The 20,238-nt window shown below is 42.2% G+C and overlaps 2 protein-coding genes across 4 annotated transcripts in view; both read right to left on the reverse strand.

Moving 5' to 3' along the window:
- The window catches only part of MTFR1L (mitochondrial fission regulator 1 like), a 45,917-nt gene extending 42,728 nt beyond the window's left edge, over positions 1-3,189 (reverse strand). For 2 of the 3 annotated variants that reach the window (XM_060784444.2, XM_060784446.2), the window contains exon 1: positions 3,096-3,189. The gene's annotated coding sequence lies outside the window, so the exon portion shown is untranslated. The remainder of the gene's footprint in view (positions 1-3,095) is intronic. The other variant, XM_060784449.2, reaches the window with a different exon arrangement.
- Positions 3,190-9,026: 5,837 nt separating this feature from the next.
- The window catches only part of SELENON (selenoprotein N), a 61,866-nt gene continuing 50,654 nt past the window's right edge, over positions 9,027-20,238 (reverse strand). Inside the window, exons 10-12 of the mRNA XM_060784443.2 lie at positions 18,664-18,776; positions 16,230-16,331; positions 9,027-13,353 (exon numbers count right to left, since the gene is read on the reverse strand). Of these exons, the coding sequence (XP_060640426.2) occupies positions 13,183-13,353; positions 16,230-16,331; positions 18,664-18,776 (386 nt within the window). The 3' untranslated portion in view covers positions 9,027-13,182. The remainder of the gene's footprint in view (positions 13,354-16,229; positions 16,332-18,663; positions 18,777-20,238) is intronic.

Consider the following 20,238-nt stretch of genomic DNA (forward strand, 5'->3'; position numbering starts at 1 on the left):
AAACCTTACACAAATACTCAATATGCCGAAATGTGAACACTGGTGGAGTTTGGGGAAAATAGAATCTTGACATTTGGGAGTTGTAGTTGCTGGGATTTATTAAGAGCATTCTGAACCCCACCAATGATAGAATTGGGCCAAACTTCCCACACAGAACCCCCATGTGGGCCACAGCAATGCGTGGCAGGGGATGGCTAGTGTGTGACAGTTGGTTAGTGATTGCAGTTTGTGAAGGACAGAGAGTTAGGGATTCCTGTTCATGAGGGATAGTTAATAAATCCTGTTAGAAAAGTAAGCAGTTAGTCAAATAGAGTACAAGTTTTGGGAACTTAAAGAAAGGCCAGTGGTGCTTTAATCAGAAAGTAATTTTAGTCAAGTATGTGTAAAGCAAATACCATCTTGGCAAATGAGAAACATTGAAAGCCTATTTCAGGAAAGTGCAACAAGTATATTATACATGACTGAAACTCAAGTTTGCAACAAAAATATCAATTGTAACCACAATCGTTTGGAGCCTGGAGTGTTTGAATAAACGTTGATACTTTGTTTCATACAAGAGAGACTCAAGCCTGTGATTCAAAGAAAAGAAGCTTCTGTTTTACAACACACAGAGCGTCTCCCTGGCGTTCCCTTTCAAATCTATACTATATCTCTGTGTGTAGAATCATAGAATCAAAGAGTTGGAAGAGACCTCATGGGCCATCCAGTCCAACCCCCTGCCAAGAAGCAGGAATATTGCATTCAAATCACCCCTGACCATCCAGCCTCTGTCTAAAAGCTTCCAAGGAAGAAGCCTCCACCACACTCCGGGGCAGAGAGTTCCACTGCTGAACGGCTCTCACAGTCAGGAAGTTCTTCCTAATGTTCAGATGGAATCTCCTCTCTTGTAGTTTGAAGCCATTGTTCCGCGTTCTAGTCTGCAAGGAAGCAGAAAACAAGCTTGCTCCCTCCTCCCTCTGGCTTCCTCTCACATATTTATACATGGCTATCATATCTCCTCTCAGCCTTCTCTTCTTCAGGCTAAACATGCCCAGTTCCCTAAGCCGCTCCTCATAGGGCTTGTTCTCCAGACCCGTGATCATTTTAGTCGCCCTCCTCTGGACACATTCCAGCTTGTCAATATCTCTCTTAAATTGTGGTGCCCAGAATTGGACACAATATTCCAGGTGTGGTCTAACCAAAGCAGAATAGAGGGGTAGCATTACTTCCTTAGATCTAGACACTATGCTCCTATTGATGCAGGCCAAAATCCCATTGGCTTTTTTTGCCGCCACATGACATTGTTGGCTCATGTTTAACTTGTTGTCCACGAGGACTCCAAGATCTTTTTCACACGTACTGCTCTCGAGCCAGGCATCCCACATTCTATATCTTTGCATTTCGTGTGTGTGAATCATATCTATCTATCTATATTGATGGCTGGATGGCTCTTTGTCAGGAGGACTTTGATTATGTTTTCTTGCCCTGATGGAGTTGGAATGATGGCCTTAAGTATTTTCTGTTGGCCACGGGGGTTCTGTGTGGGAAGTTTGCCCCGATTCTGTCGTTCGCGGGGTTCAGAATGCTCTTTGATTGTATGTGAACTGTGAATCCCAGTGACTACAACTCCCAAATGTCAAGGTCTATTCCCCCCAAATGCCACCTGTGTTCATATTTGGGCATATGGAATATTTGTGCTCAGTTTGGTCCATATCCATCATTGTTTGAGTCTGCTGCTCTGCTGAGTATGAATGCCCAGTGTGGAACACATCTCACCATACTAAAACAGTGGATGTGGCTCTTAATGAGACATGCCGCATTATCACGGGGTGCCTGCGCCCTACACCACTGGAGAAATTACACTGCTTAGCCGGTATTGCACCACCTGACATCTGCCGGGAAGTAGCAGCCAATAGTGAAAGGACCAAGGCAGAGACATCTCCAGCTCATCCCCTGTTTGGATATCAGGCAGCACGCCAACGACTTAAATCTAGACATAGTTTTCTAAGATCTACAGAGACACTCGCTGGAACACCTCAGCAAGCGAGAGTCCAAAAGTGGCAGACTCAAACCCAGCACCTCAACCAATGGCTGATACCAAATGAGAGACTCCCTCCTGGGCACACAGAAGACTGGGCGACTTGGAAGGCGCTGAACAGACTGCACTCTGGCACCACGAGATGCAGAGCCAACCTTCAGAAATGGGGCTACAAAGTGGAATCCTCGGCATGCGAGTGTGGAGAAGAGCAAACCACTGACCACCTGCTGCAATGCAACCTGAGCCCTGCCACATGCACAATGGAGGACCTTCTTGCAGCAACACCGGAAGCACTCCAAGTGGACAGATAGTGGTCAAAGGACATTTAACCAACTACCAAACTCACAAGTTGTGTATTTTTCTGTCTGTTTGCTTTGTTTCTGTTATAAATGTAATATATAATGGACTGGTTGCTCTGACACGACAAATAAATTGTCCAAAGTGTTCTCTGGATGTAGATGAACTACAACTCCCAAACTCAAGGTCAATGCCCACCAAAACCTTTTGGTGTTTTCTGTTGGCCATGGGAATTCTGTGTGCCAAGTTTGGTTCAATTCCATCATTGATGGAGTTCAGAATGCTCTTTGATTGTAGGTGAACTATAAATCCCAGCAACTACAACTCCCAAATGACAAAATCATCATTTTTTGAGTGATGGTCACTCCTTGTGTTGTGAGATGTTTTGTTGCCAAATTTGGTGTGATTTCGTTCAATAGTTCTTTTGTTTTTAAGATACTCATTATGACCAGAGCATTTATATACATACACGCACACACATATGCACAATAATATTATAAGTTAATACAATATCATACTAATATTGTAATATTAATATATTAAATAGTTTTATAACGGGATTTTATAAGGAAAGACGGGAGGCGAGTCTCCCAAGGGCTCTGGAGAGGGCCTTTCTTCTTTGAAACCAGCCCCAACACATTTAAACGCATTGGGGCTGGTTTCAAGGAAGAAAGGCCCTCTCCAGAGCCCTTCGAGACTCGCCTCCCGCTTTGTTCCTGAGGAAAAGTCGGTGACACGCTTCTTTATCCCCCCTCCACCTCTTTCCCCCCCTTGTTCTCACCACGCCCGAAGCCTGAGGAAAAACTCCACCACCTTCCACTCTCACCGCCTTCCGGAAGCCCGTCTGAGCCCTTCTTCCGGTTTGGGAACAGATAGAGCCGCAACAGCCACGCCCACCGCCGCGAGCCCGTCCGTCCGTCGCGCATGCGCCTTGATTCCATTGTAGAGGAAAAAAAGCCTCAAGTCTGCACTGCTATGTAATGATATAGCCCTGCACAGAGGAAGCAAACCCCTATGATTCAATAGCAACGAGCCATGCTAGTTAAAACTGCAATAATTCTACAGTGTAGACATGCAACTCTTGTTTGTCAGACAACAAAATGGGCAATTAATATTGTAATACAATATAATACTAATAATCATACAATGTAGTAATATATAATACTAATATTGTGCTATGCTAATAATATATTATATCTACATATAATATTGATCATAATATTGTAATACCATATAGTACTAATAATACAATAGATATATATATAATCTAATATATATTAGATGTTATATGAAATATTAATAATATTGCAGTATAGTACAATATAGTAATATACAATACTAATATTGTGATATGCTAATAATATATATTGTATGTACATATAATGTTGATCATAATATTGAAATACAATCTAATACTACTAATAATTGTTGTTCATTTGTTCAGTCGTCTCCGACTCTTCGTGACCTCATGGACCAGTCCACGCCGGAGCTCCCTGTCGGCCGTCACCACCCCCAGCTCCTTCAAGGTCAGTCCAGTCGCTTCAAGGATGCCATCCATCCATCTTGCCCTTGGTCGGCCCCTCTTCCTTTTGCCTTCCACTTTCCCCAGCATAATTGTCTTCTCTGGGCTTTGCTGTCTCCTCATGATGTGGCCAAAGTACTTCAACTTTGTCTCTAGTATCCTTCCCTCCAATGAGCAGTCGGGCTTTATTTCCTGGAGAATGGACTGGTTGGATCTTCTCGCAGTCCAAGGCACTCTCAGAACTTTCCTCCAACACCACAGCTCAAAAGCATCTATCTTCCTTCGCTCAGCCTTCCCTAAGGTCCAGCTCTCACATTCGTAGGTTACTACAGGGAATACCATGGCTTTGACTAGGCGGATCTTTGTTGCCAGTCTGATGTCTCTACTCTTTACTATTTTATGGAGACTGGACATTGCTCTCCTCCCAAGAAGTAAGCGTCTTCTGATTTCCTGGCCACAGTCTGCATCTGCAGTAATCTTTGCGCCTAGAAATACAAAGTCTGTCACGGCCTCTGGGGAAAGTGGAAGGCAAAAGGAAGAGGGGCCGACCAAGGGCAAGATGGATGGATGGATGGATGGCATCCTTGAAGTGACTGGACTGACCTTGAAGGAGCTGGAGGTGGTGACGGCCAACAGGGAGCTCTGGCGTGGGCTGGTCTATGAGGTCACGAAGAGTCGGAGACGACTGAATGAATGAACAACTACTAATAATACAATAAAATAATATAATTATATATTGCATGTAATATTACTAATAATATTTCAGTATAGTGGTATAGCAATATATTATACTAATATTGTGTTATGCTAATAATATATATTGTATATACATATAACTTGTAAGCCGCTTTGAGTCCCCCTTGCTATATATACAATATAGCAATATATTATATTAATATTGTGTTATGCTAATAATATATATTGTATATACATATAACTTGTAAGCCGCTTTGAGTCCCCTTCGGATTGAGAAGAGTGAAATATAAATGTTGTAAATAAATAAATAAAAGTATTAATAATGTTGTAATATATTATATTGCTTACTTACATAGGTGATCCCTCATTGTCCGAGTAAGATTGTCCTCCAAGGTCGGTGTACTGGCGGTGGGTACGTAGGTGACTGTGGAGCCCTATTCTTGACCTGCGTGTTCTCCCGCAGTGAGGGCATTGGTTTCCAGGTGGAAGGCAGTCCCGGTCGGGGCACCTTCCTCTTGGCACGTTTTTCTCTTTCGCCCTCCATTCGTGCGTCTTCAAATGCTACAGCACCGCTGGTCACAGCTGACCTCCAACTGGAGCACTCAAGGGCCAGGGCTACTCAGTTCTCGGTATCTATGCCACAGTTTTTAAGGTTGGCTTTGAGCCCATCTTTAAAAATCTTTCCTGTCCTCCAACATTCAGTTTTCCGTTCTTGAGTTTGGAGTAGAGCAACTGCTTTGGAAGACGGTGGTTGGGCATTCAGACAAAGTGGCCGGTCCAGTGGAGTTGATGGCAGAGGACCATCGCTTCATTGCTGGTGGTCTTTGCTTCTACCAGCACAACTGACATTTGTCCATCTGTCTGCTCAAGAGATTTGCAGTATTTTTCGGATCAAATACAAAAGCCAGCATAATGATCTTGTTTGCTGTGTACTGATCTTGTTATGTATCTAATAATAATAATAATAATTATTATTATTATTATTATTATTATGTTGCAAGAAAATTGCACAGATGGACTACAAACAAAGACACAACTCTGTGGCCCAGATGATTCACTGGAACTTATGTCACAAGTACCACCTGCCAGCAGTAAAGAATTTGTGAGATCATAAACCCACAAAGGTAATGGAAAATGAACACGAAAAAATACTGTGGGACTTTTGAATCCAGACTGACAAAGTTTTGGAACACAATACACCAGACATCACGATTGTGGAAAAGAAGAAAGTCTGGATTATTGATGTAAGCATTCTAGGTGACAGTCGCATTGAGGAAAAACAACAGGAAAAACTCAGCCGCTATCAAGACCTCAAAATCGAACTGCAAAGGCTCTGGCATAAACCAGTACAGGTGGTCCCAGTGGACATTGGCACACTGGGTGCCGGGCCAAAAGATCTCAGCCAGCATTTGGAAACAATAAACATCGACAAAATCACAATCTGTCAACTGCAAAAGGCCACCTGACTCGGATCTGTGCGCATCACACAGTCCTAGACGCTTGGGAAGTGTTCAACTTATGATTTTGTGAAACGAAATCCAGCATATAGATCTCGTTTGCTGTGACATACTGTGCTTTTGTGTCAATAATAATAATAATAATAAACCTACAACAATCCAGTGATTCCGGCCATGAAAGCCTTCGACAATGCAATAATAATAATAATAATAATAATAATAATAATAATAATAGCAACTCCAGGAACTATCCAGTCAACCCCCTTCTGGCATGCAGCAAATGCACAATCAAGGCACCCCCAATAAGGCACCCCCAACAATAGCCTTTGTAATAACCCCTGATCTAGACTAACACAACTATGCTTTAGATGTCTGCTAAAGGATGTAGGACCTTTATCAAGGACACCTTGCATACATAAAATGGAGTGTGCTTTTTCATAGTGAATTCAATCCTGTGGGGTTTCTTTTCAGATAAAATGTACATAGGATTTCGTTTGGTTCACGCTGACCACAGAACCGCACTGGAGGACCTAGGAACTCCTACAGTACTCCTTTTCTAATTTGCTTTCCCCCCACTTTCATGGGGGTCCTGTTCCACTCACCACAGAGGGTGTGGAAGGCTTAGTGTAATATTGCATTGACATGTGAAGTCATAAAAAGAGATGGCATGAGTAACACGTTTTTCGCTGTATGCTCCAATATGTTCTTCAAGGTGTGCCAAAAATTCAATGTTGCCATTCCCATTTTGCTAGTCACATACAACATGTACTTCTGTGGTATTAACACATAAAGCACAAACAGTACAAGCATTTGGGTTTCCCATTTTTATTATTAGAAAAACATTGAATGACTACAGGAGACAGTGCCGAGGGCATTCTATACAATAACACATCAATGATGTCTTTAGAAAATACTGAAATAACGGTAGTTAAACTGGACAGTATGTGACTACAGGCAGGCTTGCGTTAGTGAAAAGAATACGTATCATGAGAACAGTTTATTCAGTTCACAATACATTTGGGATTTGGAGGATTGCAGTAATGCTATTAGTCAAGAACCTTGGACTCATGATCCTAAATGAGTATTAAAAAAGTAGATCACACATTACTGATGACACATTTTCTGCAATTTGTAATACTTCAGGTCTCTTCAACACAACTACAAAAACACTGTCCAGCATAAGTCTTTTAATATCCTTTATTATTAGTAACACTGATTAGGTCTAAATCATTCTCTGTCTAACACTGAATGGACAGCATGGGAGGAAGCTCACATCTTCTAAAATACTGCCTCTGGGAAGTAAATGCTTAAAGGAGAAAAAACCTTTACATTACAATCATTAAAAAAATAAGAGGCAAAAATGGCAGAGGTTCTCTTTTCTCCAGCAGACAACTGTCAGAAATCAGGCTTGACCCGTGCTTGATTTAAGGCCAGACCGTCACAGAGAACAGATGAAGGCGGAGAAAAAAAGTAGCACCTCTTTCCATTTTCCTCTCTCGGAAGTTATCAAAATAGCTATAAAATTCTTGAAATATAGAGACGATATCAATACAAAACACTTGGCACACGTTTTTTTTAAAAAGTTAAGACATAATTCTCATCATTAGCTGGAAATTAAGAGTAGATAAAATTGGCAAAAGTGTTTGGATTGTGATTGTAAGGAAGCTTTGATTTCTAAACGTTTTGGACAGCTGCTCTTATCATCCCTGATCTCTAGTTATTCTGGAAGCTGAGATTCTAAGCAATGTAGTGATGGATGTTATGTCTTGCAATAATTTCAGGGGGACCATCCAATACAATTTATCCCTTATTTACAGGTTGAGTGTGTTGCTATATGTCAGCAGGAAGCTCCCTCTCATTTACCTTTCGGAAGATTGAAAACAAGAGTAACAACAGCACCGAATCTCACCCCAGCAGAAATGGACTGTAAAAGACAAAAAGGGCTTTACTTGCTCATTCTGATTTTTATGGCCTGATTATATGAATATGCATTACATTAATGCCCCCGTGTCCATGGATTTCACCATCACATAATGTTACGAGGATCATTATTAGCTTAAATGCATTTTGATAGCATTGAAAAATACACAGGAGAGAGCGAGAAGGAACAGACCGACAATAAATGGGGTCCCAACTTCATTATGCTTTAAGTAGAAACACTAAAATCAGCGGGAATTCTCTAAATATGACAATCTAGAGCCAACTCAATATATTGTAATTGGGGCCTGGGAGGACAGTGGCTCATGATGGCTGGAAATACTGGAAGACAAATAATAGAATGAATATATATATATATATATATATATATATATATATAGTTCAGTGTGAATTTTGCAAGCTTTAAAATAACTACTAGAGGAAAACAGGATGCTTCAATCTTCCAAAAAAAGAAAGAAAGAAACAACATTGTGCATAGAGCCTGATTCTTCATGATTGAAGAACTTCTATCAGACAATCCTAGGGACCCTTGACTGAAAACTACAACTTGCGTGCTATTATTTAGGGATGAGGCTACTATATGCAGTTGACCTAACTTCTGAGCACACAAGCACATAATTGGCAGCAAAAATATGATAGCTGGGATCCAATGCTGGTTGTGAAACGGGGTCAGAATTAGAGAAGTTAAGATGTGCACGAGACAGGACAGCAAGTGAGAGATGGAGGTGTGACAGTCATGGCAAGATAGTTTGGCAGAAAGGGTGTTAGGAAACAGCAAAGCATAGTGGTTTAGGCTATCCGGATATCGCTTCTCTAAATCTGCGCAACCAACATTGGATCTCAGCTATCATACTTTTGCCGAATTGGCCTCATACATTAAGAACAGCAGAGAAAATATAGCTCTGGACTATGCATATGTTTAAATGTGATCGTCTTCCATGTACTAATAAGCCTCTTCCTTTCCCTCTTCAGCCACTTAAGCACCTGCAGGCTCAAAGTTTGCCCATACCTGCTATAGCCAATTTGAATTCCACATACACATTTGCCACATCTACATTCAGAGTTTAGGAATGCTCTTCTTCTTTTTTTTGGGGGGGGGGGGGGGGACCTTAACCTCCCAGAACCCCATATAATAAGGGATTATACTGCCTTCCTGACTCTGCACCTATAATCCAAAAAGTTATTTTTTTTTCAAGTTGTTTCATGAGGACCATGTAAACATTTTGTACTACTTATAGAAGACAAAACGGGGAACAGCTACCGGTGGCTGAATTCCCTCCTATTACAGACATAACAGAAGGTGAAAGGTTTGTTAAGAGGAATTTACTCATCTATCCACCTCCGCCTCCCTGTCTGATCACCATTTGTGTGCTTTCATTATGCAGATGCTTCTCTGTTCTTCAAACTTTTAGTGCTATGAGACTGGGTTGTGGTTCTCAAACACAAACAAACAAACAAACACACAGTAGCTTTACACACAGCAGCCTTGATACTGGAGCTTTCTCACACAAAGGTTTACCTCACACTCCTCAGGACGACAGTAGCTTTGGCCCACTAACTCTAACAGGCTTCAGCCTACTCACTCTCCTCAGGATGACACTAGCTTTGGCCCACTAACTCTAACAAGCTTCGAACTACTTATTAATTTTCCTCAGGACGACACTAGCTTTGGCCCACTGAGTGTAACAGGCTTCGGCCTACTTGCTCTCCTCAGGACGACACTAGCTTTGGCCCACTGACTCAAGCAGCCTTCGGCCTACTGACTCTCCTCAGGACGACACTAGCTTTGGCCCACTGACTCTAACAGGCTCTGGCCTACTGACTCTCCTTAGGATGACACTAGCTTTGGCCCACTGACTAACAGCCTTCGGCCTACTCACTCTCCTCAGGATGACACTAGTTTTGGCCCACTGACTCAAGCAGCCTTCGGCCTACTGACTCTCCTCAGGACGACACTAGCTTTGGCCCACTGACTCTAACAGGCTCTGGCCTACTGACTCTCCTCAGGACGACACTAGCTTTGGCCAACTGACTGTAACAGGCTTCGGCCTACTGACTCTCCTCAGGACGACACTAGCTTTGGCCCACTGACCCTAACAGGCTTCGGCCTACTCACTCTTCTCAGGATGACACTAGCTTTGGCGCACTGACTCTAACAGGCTTTGGCCTACTCACTTTTTCAATGCTTGGCTCACACTTTTGTAATCAAAAATACCTAGTTAATATTTAATATTTCTGACAGTTCTCAAACTGGAGGCTGTTGTGAACTTAAAAGAAATCTTGGAATGAATAAATCAATTTGCAGGAAACATCATGAGCTAAGAGAAATTCCAGGATTGTGGGTGTTGTGAGTTCACATGATTGTGACTGAGAATAGCTGCTTTTGTGATTTAAAAAAAGGGCTGTAAAAAGTTTGGCACTGACGTGATCACTATGAATGCAGTCCACTCATTCTGTGTCTGCTTTACAAAACAACTTGTTAGCTTTGTTGACAGTGATTCAAATATACTTGGGATCAACAACTGGAGACTCGAAGCCTAAGCCTGGATTCCAAAGGAATACCTGTGCATAAAGACAGCCTTTAATAACACCAAGTAACACAATTTTTGTTCTTGGGTTATAAATGTCATTTCCTAATTGGTTCTATTATTAAAAATCGGAAAAGGTTATTAAACTGCAAAAACTTTGTTTCTGTGGGACATCCTGCAGCACATTTTGTTATAGTTTTTCGAGCCTCAACCAATTCAATATACAAGGGTTATTCGCAAAGTAAGGTTACAAGGCACGTAGCTCTCATGGGGAATTTTTGCAGAGGAAGTTGGTATCACTGCCGTGTAGTGGGAAGCCAGCAGAAGCGAACGAGCAGTGCTAGACGTCAGTAGCTCATCGACTGGCATAGTGGTTAAGGTTAAAGATGAGCGTCCTCATTCCATTTCCCTCCAAGTGCGAAGTCTGCGCTGTAATACGCTACCCAAGTGCTAAGGGCATGAACACTGCTGTGAGGACGTAATGTCAATACAGCATGTGACAAAATGAGTATTGAATATATTGTGAGACCATCAAGATTATCAGAATATATTGTGCAGAGCCATCCAAAACAAACATGGTGGGATGCTGATGAAAGGAGTCTGTCTCCTTCATGACAATGCGCTTCCATGCACCGCTTATGCAACACAAGAGTTGTTGACTTCATTTGGTTGGGATGTTTTCAGCCACCCGTCTCACAGCCCTGATCTTGCACCCAGTGACTATCATCTGTTCACCAAATTGAAGGAACACCTGGGTGGAAAGCACTTTTTCGACAACAAAGAGGTGAAAATTGAAGTGACAAATTGGCTGAAAAAGGCGGAGGGAAACTTCTATGACACACACATTAAAAATGCGTTCCACGGATGACAACATGTACTGAACTAAATGGTAATTATAAGGAAAAATAATGTAACACCTGTGCTATAATCCAGGGGTCCTCAAACTAAGGCCCGGGGGCCGGATACAGCCCTCCAAGGTCATTTACCTGGCCCTCGCTCAACCTAAGTCTGAAACAACTTGAAAGCACACAATAACAACAACAATCCTATCACATTAGCCAAAAGCAGGTCCACACTTCTCATTGAAATACTAAGTTTATATTTGTTAAAATTGTTCATTTTAATTATTGTATTGTTTTTAATTGTTTTTTTGTACTACAAATAAGATATGTGCAGTGTGCATAGGAATTCATTCATGTTTTTTTTTTTTCAAATTATAATCTGGCCCTCCAAAAGTTTGAAGAACTGTGACCTGGCCCTCTGTTTAAAAAGTTTGTGGACCCCTGCTATAATCAATGTAATTTTCATTAAAATATATTTATTCTTTGTATTTAAAAAATATTGTAACCTTACTTTCCAGATATCCCTCGTAGTTTGTGGCAGAAACAAAAACAAAGTTTCTGGAGTATAACAACAACTTTCAAAGTAAGTACCACACAATTAGGAGCCCCCGGTGGCACTGCTGAGGTGCTTAACTAGCTGACCGAAAGGTCGGCGGTTTGAATCTGGGGAGCAGCGTGAGCTCCTGCTATTAGCCTCAGTTTCTGCCTACCTAGCAGTTTGAAAACATGAAAATGTGAGTAGAACAATAGGTACCGCTTCTGTGGGAAGGTAACAATGCGCCATGCAGTTATGGTGGCCACATGGACTTGGAGGCATCTATGGATAACGCCAGCTCTTCAGCTTAGAAATGGAGATGAGCACCAACCCCTAGAGTTGGACACAACTAGACTTAATGTCAAGGGAAAACCTTTACCTTTACCTTATCACACACAATTAAACAGGTAATAACACTTTCAAGCCAGGAACAGATTTTTTTTTTCAAATTTTGTTGCATAGTGTAATCCAAGGTAAAAATCCAGAAATACTATTTTACGTCTTACATCTGTGCAGCAGCTAAAACTCGGAAATATTATTTTTGGCAGATTGCAACTCCCTTAATCCAAGCTCTGCAACAGCACCGACCCAAGCAGCTTCTCAGATAACAGTAAGAATGTAAAACCAAAGTACGTTTTGCCTTGTATTAGCCATTTAAGCTCACAGCTTGATATCTGTGACCTACTGACATCACCACAAAGCCAAATGGTGCTTTATAATGTAACCTTTCTAAAATGTGCTAACTATGACAGGCACTTCAGGGCCTTGAAAAGCACCAAGCTATGAGGCATAAAGATGGCATCCCTTTCAGAAATCAATAGAGCAGTTTGCAAAAGTCTTACAATGATGAGAGGACAACGTACACATCTCCCAGTTTAAAAATCCCACCACTCCTAGCAAGCACAGCATCTAATGCAGGATGCTGGAAGGTGCACTCTGGATTGGCGTGCTGTGTTCAGCTCTATACTAAAGGAATGTGAACCAAAAAATTTCAAACTTTGCTTGAGACTGAACTTGCTGGTAGGCCTCACAGCTTAGGAACTACATCCCTATCTGAGGCATTTGTTGCTCCATCCCCAATCTCAGCCACTGGCAATCAAATGACTTGCTTCAGAGAATTTTCGCAATTTGCTGGTAAGAAAGAGAACAATACATTCATCTCCTTCCAAAACAGTCTTGAAAAACTGGTAATTATAAATGACACAGCTTCATATTTCCAAGGGGCGCTTACTTGTCTAGAGCCCTTTCATTCAAGTACAGTGCTTTACTATTCAATATTGCCCGGCCGCAAAGGGCATCGGAAACAAGGACTCTTGAATCTTTGGTGATCAACAGATTTGCTTTTTCGGTTTAGGTCTGCAGAAACGGTTTTGCTTTTTGAAGTCCTTCCTTCAGAAACTGGAGGTAGGTTGCAGTTGATGGGTCTTCAAAACTGGTAGAAAAACTAAAGATGCTGCTCTCCACTTCTTCTGGCTTCATAGAAGTGATATCCAGAAAGTAATTGGCATTGATGTGGTGGACCTGGGAAATGAAACATGGGTTTAGGGAGGGAAACTCACATAAATGCAACTTCTTGTGCAGATTATTTCCTCCTGAACTTCTGCTGACACAGTGAAGAATGGGCTGGGTCCCTCTCGATCTCTGAGGATGCTTGCCAAACATTTGGGTGAAACATCAGGAGTTTTTGAGATCTGTTGGAAACTAGGCAAGTGAGATTTATATATCTTTGGAAGGATGTCCAGGGTGAGAGGAAGAACTCTTGTCTGCTTGAGGCAAGTGTGAATGTTGCAACTGAATGGCCTTGAAGCTTCAAAGCATCCTTTGTTGGGAGGTGTTAGATGGTCCTGATCGTTTCCTGTCTGTAATTCTCCTGCTGTTTGAGTGTTCCTTATTTATTTATTTACTTACTTCATTTATATACCTCTTTTCTCAGCCCTCGGGCGACTCAAAGCGGTTAACAATAGCAAAAATTCAATGCTTGACATCATAAAAAACAGTTGAAACAATTAAAATAGTAACATGGTAAACAGTTAAACATCAATATAACATCTCATTAGAGTCTCTCTTCATCCGTTGCTCCGTATTCCTATGTTCATTACACTGCCTATTCAAATGCCTGCTCAAACAACCAGGTCTTCACTTTCCGCGAAATGCCAATAAGGAGGGGGCCAATCTAATTTCTGTAGGAAGGGCGTTCCACAGCTGAGGGGCCACCACTGAGAAGGCCCTGTCTCTCGACCCCACCAGATGTACCTGTGACGTAAGCGGACCGAGAGCAGAGCCTCCCCAGATGATCTTAATGTCCTAACTGGTTCATAGGAGGAGATGCGTTCGGCCAGGTAAGTTGGGCCAGAACCGTTTAGGGCTTTATAGGCCAATGCCAGCACTTTGAATTGTGCCCGGTAGCAGACTGGCAGCCAGTGGAGCTGGCGCAACAGAGGAGTTGTATGCTCCCTGAGTGCCGCTCCTGTTAGTATCATGGCTGCCGAACGTTGGACCATTTGGAGCTTCCGAGCAGTTTTCAAAGGCAACTCCACGTAGAGAGCATTGCAGTAGTCTATACAGGATGTAACCAGAGCATGGACTACCGGCGCCAAGTCAGACTTCCCAAGGTACGGGCGCAGCTGGCGCACAAGTTTTAACTGTTTATAAAGTTCCTCTTTATTTACTGTCCAGATTTTAGAATTGTTTTAAATACTGGTAGCCAGATTTTGATAATTTTCATTGTTTCCTCCTTTCTGTTGAAATTGTCCACATGCTTGTGGATTTCAATGGCTTCTCTGTGTATAGAATCAAAGAATTGGAAGAGACCTCATGGGCCATCCAGTTCAACCTTATTCTACCAAGAAGCAGGAAAATTGCTTTCAAAGTACCCCCAACAGATGGCCATCCAGCCTCTGTTTAAAAGCCTCCAAAGAAGGAGCCTCCATCATACTCCGGGGCAGAGAGTTCCACTGATGAACATCTCTCACAGTCAGGAAGTTCTTCCTAATGTGCAGATGACATCTCCTTTCTTGTAGTGTGAAGCCATTGTTCCACGTCCTAGTCTCCAGGGCAGCAGAAAACAAGCTTGCTCCCTCCTCCCTATGACTTCCTCCCACATACTTATACATGACTATCATGTCTCCACCTTCTCTTCTTCAGGCTAAACATGCCCAGCTCTTTAAGCCACTCCTCATGTAGTCTGACATGGTGGTTGTTAGAGTGGTCCAGCATTACTGTGTTCTCAGATAATATGCTGTGTCCAAGTTGGTTCATCAGGTGCTCTGCTATAGCTGACTTCTCTGGCTGAATTAGTCTGCAGTGCCCATCATGTTTCTTGATTCGTGTTTGGGCAATGCTGCTGTGTTTGGGGGTCTCTATGGTGACTTGTCCACAGCTGCATGGTATAGGGTAAACTCCTGCAGGGGTGAAAGGATCCCTCTTGTCCTTTGCTGAATGTAGCATTTGTTGGATTTTCTTAGTGGGTCTGTAGATGGTTTGTATGTTGTATTTCATCTTCATTGAAGCTGCAAGGTTATTAAATGCTAATCAAGGTGGCCAATTGCAACATTCATGCTTGTCTCAAGCAGACAAGTTTTTTTTCTCCTACCCTGGACATTCCACAAATATATAAACCTCACTCACCTAGTTTCCAACAGTCCTCACAACCTTTGAGGTTGCCTGCCATAGATGTGGTTGAAATGTCAGGAGAGAATGCTTCTGGAACATGGCCACATTGCCTGTAAAACTCACAGCAACCCAGTGATTCTGGTCATGAAAGCCTTTGACAACATAAGAGGACATAACTATTTAGCTTTAAAAGCAACATGAAGAACAGGAACAGGAACAACTTGCCTCTTGACAGAGCAAGCAACATTTCTAATTATTGTGTTGTCAAAGGCTTTCATGGCCAGAATCACTGGGTTGCTGTGAATTTTCTGGCCTGGACCATGGCCATACAGCCTGGAAAACCCACAGCAACCCAGCTTCAAATTACTGTTCATGTTATTCTTATAGGGCATTCCACATCTTTGTAAAAGACATAAGTTCTGTGCCATTTGGACGGAGGTTGCCTCTCCCCAAAAACAATGACAGAAAAAGAAATAAGTACCACAACAGGAACGTAACAAGGTACTGAATGGTCAGTGGCAACTAATTGTTTCACAGGCTTAATAATGAGTTACATAGCCAATGACTTTAAAAATGGTTTTCCAAGCTCTGTTCTTGAGTGATGGAAGAAGTCAAAGTGCATTCCCCGAGTCAGCCTCCAAATCAGAAGGCCTTTCAGATATGAGAATGGGGAAATGCACGCTAGATAACTGGCTCCTATTTCAAGTATGTCAAGCTGGCAATCCCAACAGACAAAAGAGGCAGATAAGAAGCAATTGAAGTGACAAAGTAGAATTAGATCCTACCACAGTGCCATTGGGGAGGCATATCATTATCTCCACAGGAAAGTTATACTTTTCAAGGTGCAGGTCTGCAAGTCTGCTGTTGAATTCATCCTCTCTCTTAGCCTGTGGGGAAAGGGCACACATTTTCAATCTCTTATATCTATCAAGAAGCACTGACCTTCCACACTGTCCAATTATAGCAATATCATTCCACTTTAACTGACATGGACCTAGTTTAGGGAAGGATGCCTAGAATCCCCAGCCACAGAGTTCTAGCTCCTCACCAAATGACAAACCCATAGAAGGGAATATTGGCAGCTAAAATAGAATAATAGCACTATAACTGTGTAGTGTGACTAGACTGCTAGACCAACACTGAGGTCAATGTGAATCAAATTCCATTATATTAAAATTAGATAAAAATCAGTGAATGCCATATATATATATATATATATATATATATATATATATATATATATGATCTGTCCGTAATGAGTACCTTAAGAACAAAAAAACTACGGAGCCAAATGACCCCTAATTTGGCAACAAAACTCCTCACAATCCAAGGAGTGACCATCACTGGAAAAAAACCCACAAAACACCTTAAAATTCAAAAAAGGAAGAAGACAACACACCGCCCCTGCTGAAGACACAGAATGAGGGCTCTGAAGTAGCAGCAGCGGCAATGATTGCTGCTCCCTGCATGTCTCTCAGCCCCTAACTAACACTAAGGCAAGGGATCAAATGGCAGAGGCTGAGGAGAAGGAGAAGGGGAAGGAGAGAGAGGGGGGAAGGAAAAAAGAGGGAGGCAGGCCACACTCTGTGCACACACTCTGACTCTCTGTCTCCCACACACACACTCCCACAGTACAACTGAAGGACGAAGGTGCCATGATGGGGGTAATAGGGACACACGAAACTGACATTGCTTGTAAAGGAGACCCAAAGACCATCCAGCTCCACCTCATTTGGCAGTAAAGGAAGACAACATCAACGCCCTCACAACAGATGGCCAACCAGTTGGAAGGGAGCCCTAAAGGCCATCCAGTCCAACCCCCTCCTTCCCCGCCTCCTTCCTTCCCTTCCTCCCTTTCTCTACTTCCCTTCCTTCTCCTTCCTTTACTTCTTCCCCTCCCCTCCTTCCTCCCTTCCTTTCATTTTCTCCCTCCCTCCCTTTCTTTCCTTCCCTCCCTTTCTTTCCTTCCCTCCCTTTCATTCCTCCCCCCCCCCACACCAGCTTTATCCTCCTTTATTAAATGTACAGTGTAGATGCACCCAAAGTCACCCCTTCCACAATGCCATGTAAAATCAAGATTATCTACTTAGGACTGGATTATATGGCAGTATAGACACATGCACACACACACACACACATATGGATGGATATTGGATCACTGGTTGGTGATACACACACATAGTTACAATACTTTATATATTACTATTATATATGTTGCTATATAATACATATATATATATATATATATATATATATATTCTTGTTATATATACTACTATACAATATAATGCTACTACTATATATTACTATATTAAATAGACTAACAGAATGGAGTTAGAAGGGACTCTACCATGGTATTGGAGGAGAACAGACAGGAAGGAAGGAGAGAAGAAAGGAGGGAGGGAAAGAAGGAAGGAGGGAAGGAAAGAGGGAAGGAAGGAAAGAAAAAAAGAGGTACCGAAGGAAGGAAGAAGAGAAAGTAGTAAGGAAAGAAAAAGGGAGGGAAATGCAGGAAAGAGGTAAAGAAGGAAGGAAGGGGAAAAGGAAATAAAAAGTGAAAGAAGGAAGGAAACAGGGAGGGAAGAAAGGAGACAAAGGAAGAAGTATAGAAAGGGGGAGGGAAGGAAGGAAAGAGAGAAGGGAGGATGAAACTAAAGAGTGAAAGAAGGAATGAAAGAAAGAGGTAGAGAAGGAAGAAAGGAGAGAAAGAGGAAGGGGAAGAAAAAAGGGGAAAGGACTAGGTAGGTACCTCTCTTTCATAATAGTCCAGATATCTACCTCTACTTCAAAAATTCTTACTATAGGCCACAGCAATACGTGGCAGGGCACAGCTAGTTTAATATAAAAACTTGAAATTGTTACTATGGATATATTTCTTGGAATTCAACCTGACACTGCTCAAGTCTCAAGTCCTCAATGAGGAGCAATTAGTTAGTTTAGTACAGTATAAACTGTGATAATTGGGATTAGAAATATTCCTAAAGTTCACTGTATCTTAATAACAAAAAAATATGTCTCCCTTTTCTTCTTTCTCTGCCTTTTACGATAGCTGCTTCACCTGATCCACCAGCCACCCCATCCCTCAGCCAATAACAAACTTAGTTTCTTTATCAGTGCTGAAGTTTGTAGACTCCTGATAAACCCTCTCAAGTTTCCCATCATCTCCCCATGTTGTCAAACTCCTGTCTCAAACCTAGCCTCATCCAATGGGATCCTTACCTGCAAATCCTCCAGTTCCTTCACCAATGACCAGGTACTGATGAAACTCTCATTCAGAAAAGCAAGGATGGGCGAACTTTCCAGGACTGTTTCCCGGAGAGTTCGCCCTGAACCTGTCACAGAGAGAAAAGGATGGGGAAACAACTATTAAATGAAATCTCAACACAAACCTATGGAATTTGCGGTGTAGTTTTTGAAAATTTGACACTTCTAAAGAATCATGGTTCAATGTGTTGTTGAAGGCTTTCATGGCCGAAATCACTGGATTGCTGTGAGTTTTCTGGGTTGTATGGCCATGTTCCAGAAGCATTCTCTCTGGACATTTCGCCTGCATCTATGGCAAGCATCTCAGAGGTTGTGAAGTATATTGGAAACTAGACAAGGGAGGTTTATATCCTGCGGAATGTCCAAGGTGGGAGAAAGAACTCTTGTATGATTGAGACATGTGCGAATGTTGTAATTGGCCACTTTGATTACAATTGAATGGCCTTGCAGCTTCAAGGACTGGTTGCTTCCTGCCCAAGAAATCCTTTGTTGGGAGGCATTAACTGGCCCTGATTGTTTCTTGTCTGGATTTCCCCTGTGGTTGAGTATTGTTCTTAATTTACTGTCCTGATTTTAGAGTTTTTAAATGGTTTCCTTCTTTCTGTTGAAATTGTCCACATGATTGTGGATTTCAATGGTTTCTCTGTGTTGTCTGACATTGCAGTTGTGAGAGTGGTCCAGCATTTCTGTGTTCTCAAATAATATGCTGTGTCCAGGTTGGTTCATCAGGTGCTCTGCTATGGCTGACTTCTCTGGCTGAATTAGTCTGCAGTGCTTTTCATGTTCTTTGATATGTGTTTGTGTGCTGCATTTGGTGGTCTCTGAAAACTCACAGCAACCCATCATGGTAATACTTTGGAAGCACAGGCTCAACCACCTAGTAAGCCAAGAACCCAGGAGAGAATGGGCAAAGACAACTTTCAGTAAGAGCTCTCAAAATGATCAACACGGAGACAGGTCTTAGAGCAGCCTGGGGGTCGGGACCCCTAGGGGGGTCACGAGGGAGTGTCAGAGGGGTCACCAAAGACCATCAGAAAACACAGTAGTGTATTTTCTGTTGGTCATGGGGGAAGTTTGCCCAATGCTATCGTTGGTGGGGTTCAGAATGCTCTTTGATTGTAGGTGAACTATAAATCCCAGAAACTACAGCTCCCAAATTTCAAGCTCTATCTTCCCCAAAACTCCACCAGTGTTCACAATTGGGCATACTAAGTATCCGTGCCAAGTTTGGTCCAGATCCATCATTGTTTGAGTCCATACTGCTCTCTGGATGTAGGTGAACTACAACTGCCAAACTCAAGTTCAATGCCCACCAGACCCTTCCAGTATTTTCTGTTGGTAATGGAAGTTCTGTTTGCCAAGTTTGGTTTAATTGTATCATTGGTGAAATTCAGAATGCTCTTTGATTGTAGATGAACTATAAATCCCAGCAACTACAACTCCCAAATGACAAAATCAGTCCCCACCCAGCCCCACAAAATTTGGTCCAGTGAATGAAAATACATCCTGCATGTTGGATATTTACATTAC

The sequence above is a fragment of the Anolis sagrei genome, chromosome X (assembly GCF_037176765.1).
Source record: "Anolis sagrei isolate rAnoSag1 chromosome X, rAnoSag1.mat, whole genome shotgun sequence".
In the NCBI taxonomy this organism is placed as follows: Eukaryota; Metazoa; Chordata; class Lepidosauria; order Squamata; family Dactyloidae; genus Anolis; species Anolis sagrei.